The sequence below is a fragment of the Chiloscyllium plagiosum genome, unplaced genomic scaffold (assembly GCF_004010195.1).
Source record: "Chiloscyllium plagiosum isolate BGI_BamShark_2017 unplaced genomic scaffold, ASM401019v2 scaf_13612, whole genome shotgun sequence".
NCBI classification, from domain to species: Eukaryota; Metazoa; Chordata; class Chondrichthyes; order Orectolobiformes; family Hemiscylliidae; genus Chiloscyllium; species Chiloscyllium plagiosum.
The window spans coordinates 2250-8700 of NW_025212696.1; the positions used below are offsets into that span (position 1 = coordinate 2250).

The 6451-nt window shown below is 49.1% G+C and overlaps 1 protein-coding gene across 1 annotated transcript in view; it reads right to left on the bottom strand.

Moving 5' to 3' along the window:
• Positions 1-2954: 2954 nt before the first annotated feature.
• The window catches only part of LOC122547443, a 20502-nt gene continuing 17005 nt past the window's right edge, over positions 2955-6451 (bottom strand). Inside the window, exons 6-8 of the mRNA XM_043686064.1 lie at positions 5345-5374; positions 5210-5253; positions 2955-4000 (exon numbers count right to left, since the gene is read on the bottom strand). Coding sequence (XP_043541999.1) covers positions 3997-4000; positions 5210-5253; positions 5345-5374 — 78 coding nt within the window. The 3' untranslated portion in view covers positions 2955-3996. The remainder of the gene's footprint in view (positions 4001-5209; positions 5254-5344; positions 5375-6451) is intronic.

Consider the following 6451-nt stretch of genomic DNA (forward strand, 5'->3'; position numbering starts at 1 on the left):
GGCTTTTAACCATTTCACCCTCAACCCTTAAACCTATGCCCTCTAGTTCTGGACTCCCCAAAGCCCAGGGAAATTGTCCCATAGTGCCCAGGGATGTGTAGTTTAGGGTGGATTGGCCATGCTAAATTGTCCCATAGTGCCCAGGGATGTGCAGATTAGGGTGGATTGGCCATGGGAAATTGTCCCATAGTGCCCAGGGATGTGCAGATGAGGGTGGATTGGCCATTGGGAAATTGTGCCATAGTGTCCAGGGATGTGCAAGTTAGGGTGGATTGGCCATGGGAAGTTGTCCCATAGTGTCCAGGGATGTGCAGGTTAGGGTGGATTGGCCATGGAAAATTGTCCCATAGTGCCCAGGGATGTGCAGGTTAGGGTGGATTGGCCATAGGAAGTTGTCCCATAGTGCCCAGGGATGTGCAGGTTAGGGTGGATTGGCCATTGGGAAATTGTCCCATAGTGTCCAGGGATGTGCAGGTTAGGGTGGATTGGCCATGGAAAATTGTCCCATAGTGCCCAGGAATAAGGTGGGACAATTTCTCATGGCCAATCCACCCTAACCTACGCATCTTTGGACTGTGGGAGGAAACCGGAGCACCCGGAGGAAACCCATGCAGAGACGGGGAGAATGCGCAAACTCCACACAGACAGTCGCCCGAGGCTGGAATCGAACCCGGTTCCCTGGCGCTGGGAGACAGCAGTGCCAACCAATGTGCCACCTGTTTTGTACATGTTGGCCGAGTGGTGAACGGGTTTCTCGTTGATTAAGGGGGTGCATGTTTCTTGTTGTCTTATTAATGCTGCAGTTCACCTTGTTAACATTTAGCAAACATTTTGTGTCTCAGGACACCCTCCATTGGTACCAACTGCCCACAGTCACTGGCATCCAGTAAGCCCTCCCCTCTAAGAACCCACAGGGCATACCTCAGCCCAAGCAGTGACCCCCATGGTAATGTTGCATCAAGGACATTGAGGCAAAGTTGGGGATAGTAATCATGGATTGGGAGGCTGGTCATTAGAATTTGGTGCTGTTTGTAAATTGTTGTGGGAGTGGAAGAATTGCATGGTCCCTTTAAAAGATTGTGTGCTTTCGCTGCACTTAGAGATTTACAATGGATATCTTTGAAAAGCAGTGCAGCGACAATTTGCAAGCACACAGAGAGACCCCGAACTGAAACATTTATATTGAAAGGCCGTAGCGTTAGCAGACCAAGCTGCATTTTTACCAAGAAACAGTCGTTTGAATTTAGCCCTTAGATACCAAAAACCTGTCAAAGTTAAATCTGACAGTTTTGATAACCTGGGACCAATCTGATTGTAAAACTATTGATATCTCATCAAAGAGAAGGGGGCAGTTGGAAAATTAGCAGAGCTAACTATCGTCTGCTAGAGATCACAGCTCTCTGATCTTTGGGGAAGTGTTCTCTATTTACCACGGTAACAGCAACAGGGAAGGAGTTCCTGGCAGAAGGATCATATGAAGGAGGTACAGAACATTCCAGAAGATGTAACCTGGCTGTAACTTCAAACAAATTCTATTTGTTTTTGTATAAGTGGGAGTTCTATTTATTGGAACAGCATACCATCAGAATCTTGCTGTATTCGGGAACAGTTGGCAGTTAGAAGGGATTTATTTGCTTTGTTACTAGTTTAGTTAAGTTGTTCACTGCTAGAGTTAGATAAATAAATGGTTACTGTTCGATTTTTAAGTGAGCATCAGGGATTTATTTTATTGGACCACGCGAAGTTGCTGAAAAGCAGGTTACACCAACGTTAACAATTTATAGGGTGAGGTGTTCCACTTTGGATGTTTTTGGTTGAATCTCTCACGGAGGGGAGGGGTGGTCAGGTTCTGCTCTATGACAAAATTGTGCGCTCAGAACCACACAGCCAGCTCACGGACTGGACCAGGCAACAACTCCCAGCTATTTGCGCACTGTCATAACACTCACTCAGTCCGAACCCTCAAACCTCACAGCTCACGCCTGCACTCAGGAGATAGACTTGGAACGTACAAAGAGGTGATAGTTGATGTGATAATCCTTCTCTCTCCCACCCTGGTTACACTCTCCTTTTCCATCAGGCTAAAGTTCGAGGTCACGTACCAACAGATTCAAGAACAGCTTCTTCCCCGCTGTTATCAGACTCACGAAGTGACCTCTCCTGCATTGGAGTTGATCTCTCTCTGTCGCTGTGACACTAGACTCTGCATTCTAGTTACCCTGATGTACTGATGGAAGGGATGATTTGTCAGGTTAACACGCAAAACAATACTTTTTCACTGTAACTCAGTACACAGGACGACAATAAATCAAATCAAATCTTGTTTTGATCCACAACGCTTAATAACTGGTTAAAAATCTGACTCTCTCTCACAGCATTGAATACACTGAATGTCCCAGCCTCGAGAGACCTCTGTGGTAAAACGGCTCACCGATTCACTCCCCTCGGAGAGCAGGTATTGCTCCTCACCTCTGTCTTTAACGTGTGCCCCCTTATTCCAAGATTGAGCTGTCTGGTCCTATATTGTCTCACTACGGGGGAGCAAAGAGTTCTATAAGAATATCAAAAGGAGGGAGAGTTGGCTCAATACACGAAACACCTTCTTTCGGGAGAATTAGATGGCTGGAGATTCTGAGTATTTTATAGAGTCACATTGTCCTACAGCAGAGACAGGCCCTTCGGCCCACACTGGTCCAAACCAACCAAAATGTCCGTCCATGTTAACTCCATTTCCCTGCACTTGGCCCATTTCCTTCTAACCCTTCTCTATCCAGGTATCTATCCAAATGCCTGTAAAATGTTGTTGGTGTACCCCCCCTCAACCCCTACCACTGGCAGCTCATCCCATATGCGTACCGCCCTCTGTGTAAAAAAGTTGCCCCTCAGGTTCCCTTTTATTCTTTCCCCTCTGACCTTAAACTGATGCCCTCTGGTCCTCGATTCCCCAACCCCTGGGGAAAAGACTGAGTGCGATCACCCGATCCATGCCCCTCATGATCTTCTACACTTCGATAAGATTCCCCCTCACTCAGTCTCCAAAAGTCTAAAGTTAGAATGTCCTCTCCGACCTCACCCTTTAACTCCCGGCAACATCCTTGTAAATTTCCTTCTGCACTCGTTCCAGTTTAATACCATCCTTCCTGTCGCAAGGTGACCAAACCTGAACCCAATACTCCAAGTGCAGCCTCACCAACGTCCTGTACAACTGCAACACCACTTCCCAACTCCTGTACTCAATTTTATGTTGAAAGGAGAGATATTTCCTCAGAATGTTATTGAAAGACAGTGGGCTGGTGGTGACTGATGTTTCTGAGCTGCATTAACAAGGGATAAAGTATTAATTGGCGAGATTCACAGATGTCACAACGCTGTCCCGATGCGTTGAAGATTTAGATGTGGAAAATGGGGCGTTGAGATGGGGTTGACATGAACAGGTAAGTCAAGAAACAAACACAGCAGTTACTGGCAGATCCGAATAGGTCTGGGAACATCCGTCCAGAGAGAAAGAGAGTTAACCAATCCCCAATCATCATTCTTGGACTGAAATCTCCTCGGACGATACTGAGCCCTTGCGGTACTGAGGTACAGATTTCTCGGAGGGCAGCTCCGTTTCAATGAGTGCGGATATGTCAGAGGCTTTCGAAGAGGGTGACAATGGGAAATTGGGAGCCTGTCTGACTGGAGAGGAGGGGAGGGGGATATCCCAGTATCGCACCACCACTCAGGACGGGCCATGGGGAGAGGACGGGGTGAAGGGTCTTGGACAGGGTGAGACAAACCGGAGACGCGGGCACCAGGATGTTGATTGACCCGTGGCATGGATTTGGCAGAGAGATTGTTGCATTAGGATGGCAGAGTGTGCGACAGCAGGCCGGAGAGGGCTTTCAGACCCAGGTGAGATTGTGCCTCTGGCAAGGGAGGACGAGGGCTGGACACTCGATGGGAGGAACGCTCATTGCTCTCGGAAACCAGTCTCAGTCGGAACTCAGTCGCCGCTTATCTAGGAGAGAGATAAGGTGCCAGGTAAGTTTATCATCCTCAGACAATCCACTCCCTCCCTATCTCTGTAACCCCCTCCAAACCCTACACCCCCTCCCTATCTCTGTAACCCCTTCCAGCCTCTGCACCCCCTCCCTATATCTGTAACCCAGAGCTACACCCTGACCCGAACTCTGACATTCCCAAGCTTAGTGAGGTCAGAGAATCCGATAGGATGGAGTCAGGTCCTTCGGTCCTAACTGGTACGTGCTGACCCAAATGTCCATCCGTGCTAACCCCCATTTCCCTGCACTTGGCCCATTTCCTTCTAACCCTTCCCTGTCCAGGTATTTGTCCAGATGCCTGTTAAATGTTGTTGGTGTACCCCCCCTCAACCCCTACCACTGGCAGCTCATCCCATATGCGTACCACCGTCTGTGTAAAAAAGTTGTCCCTCAGGTTCCCTTTTATTCTTTCCCCTCTGACCTTAAACTGATGCCCTCTGGTCCTCGATTCCCCAACCTCTGGGGAAAAGACTGAGTGCGATCACCCTCTCCATGCCTCTCGTGATCTTATACACCTCTATAAGGTCACCCCTCAGTCTCCTACGCTCAATGAAAAACATTCCGAGCTTGTCCAACCTCTCTCCCTATAACTCAGACCCTTGAGTCCCAGCAACATCCTTGTAAATTCCTTCTGCACCCCTTCCAGTTTAATACCATACTTACTACAGCAAGGTGAGCAAATCCGAACACAATACACCATGTGCGGCCTCGCCCACGTCCTGTATAACATCAAGATACTTAGTCTGCACATCCCTGGACACTATGGGACAATTTCCCATGGCCAATCCACCCTAACCTACATATCCCTGGGCACTATGGGACAATTCCCCATGGCCAATCCACCCTAACCTGCACATCCCTGGGCACTATGGGACAATTTCCCATGGCCAATCCATGCTCATCTGCACATCTTTGGACTGTGAGAGGAAACCTACATGCAGATATGCAGAGAATGCGCAAACTGCACCCACGCTGTCGCCCGAGGGTGGGATTGAAACCTGGTGTTTTGTGACCGCTGGGCCACCCTGCTGTGTGTTTCGATCCAGGGGTTACAGTGGCAGTAACAGTGCAGAACTGCGTATAAAGAGTCTACCTGGTTACATCCAATAGGGTTATGTCGTGACCGAGGAAAGAGTGATCATGCCTAGATCAGGAATAAATCGTACCTCTGCAGCTGGCTGTACAGTGACCGATCATTCACGTTCAGTATCTTTAAGAGAGATGGTGAGACAGTTATAAAAGCTGAAATCTCTGGGGGTTAATGTGAGAACAACAGATGTGTGTCTGAGCAGGACACTCACCGTGTAAATCGAGCTCACCGCTGGGTCACCCTGGAACACAAATTCAACAAGGTCAACTGAGCAAGCTGCACCCAGGCGCTAAACAAAGGTAGAGTAAGGCACCTTGTCACACACGCAAGATTCTTAAGGGGGTACAATGACAGGGGAGATGTGGGGAGGATGTCTTCCATTGTGTGGGAGATTCAAAGACCAAAGGGACATTATCATCGAGTAGGGGGCCACCCGTTGAATACCGGGATGGGGAGGACCGTCATCTCTCTCTCTCTCCGATGGGGAGTGGGTCTGTGGAATTCTTTCCCGCAGAAGGGCAGTCAGGGGCTGGCTCATTCCGGATGTCCCATGGCTGAGTCAGGTCGCTCAGGGAAATTTGGGGAGGAAAGGCAGGATAGTGGAGTTGATGGCAATCAGGGGCACCGTGGTCCCACTGTCAGCTGGAGGATGCTCCAGAAGACGATAGGACCTAGAAGCAGAAATGAGGCCATTCTGTCCATTCAGGATTGCGTGCAGTTCTGGTCTCCCTCCCATCGGAAGGATGCTGTGAAACTTGAAAGGGTTCAGAAAAGATTTACAAGGATGTGGCCAGGGTTGGAGGGTCTGAGCTACAGGGAGAGGCTGAACAGGCTGGGGCTGTTTTCCCTGGAGCGTCGGAGGCTGAGGAGTGACCTTATAGAGGTTTACAAAATCATGAGGGGCATGGATAGGGTAAATAGACAAGGTCTTTTCCCTGGGGTGGGGGAGTCCAGAACTAGAGGGCCATAGGTTTTCGTTCATGGCTGATTAGTTTCTCAACCCCAATGTCCCTCCTTCTGCCCTTTGACCCCCTTAATAATCAAGAACTTATCTGTCTCTGTGTTAAATAGACTCAGTGACCCGGCCCCCACAGCCTTCTGTAGGAGTGAGTCCCATAGGTCATGGCTGAAGATGTTTCTCCTTATCTCGGTTCTTAAAGGTCTGCCTTCTAATCTGAGGCTGTGCCATTGGGTTCCTAGTCTCTCAAAACAATGGAAACATCTTCCCAACGTCCACTTATCCAGGCCATTCAGTATCCCTCCCCCCACCGACGCTCAATAACAGCAGTGTGTACCATCCCCTCCCTACCCCCACCGA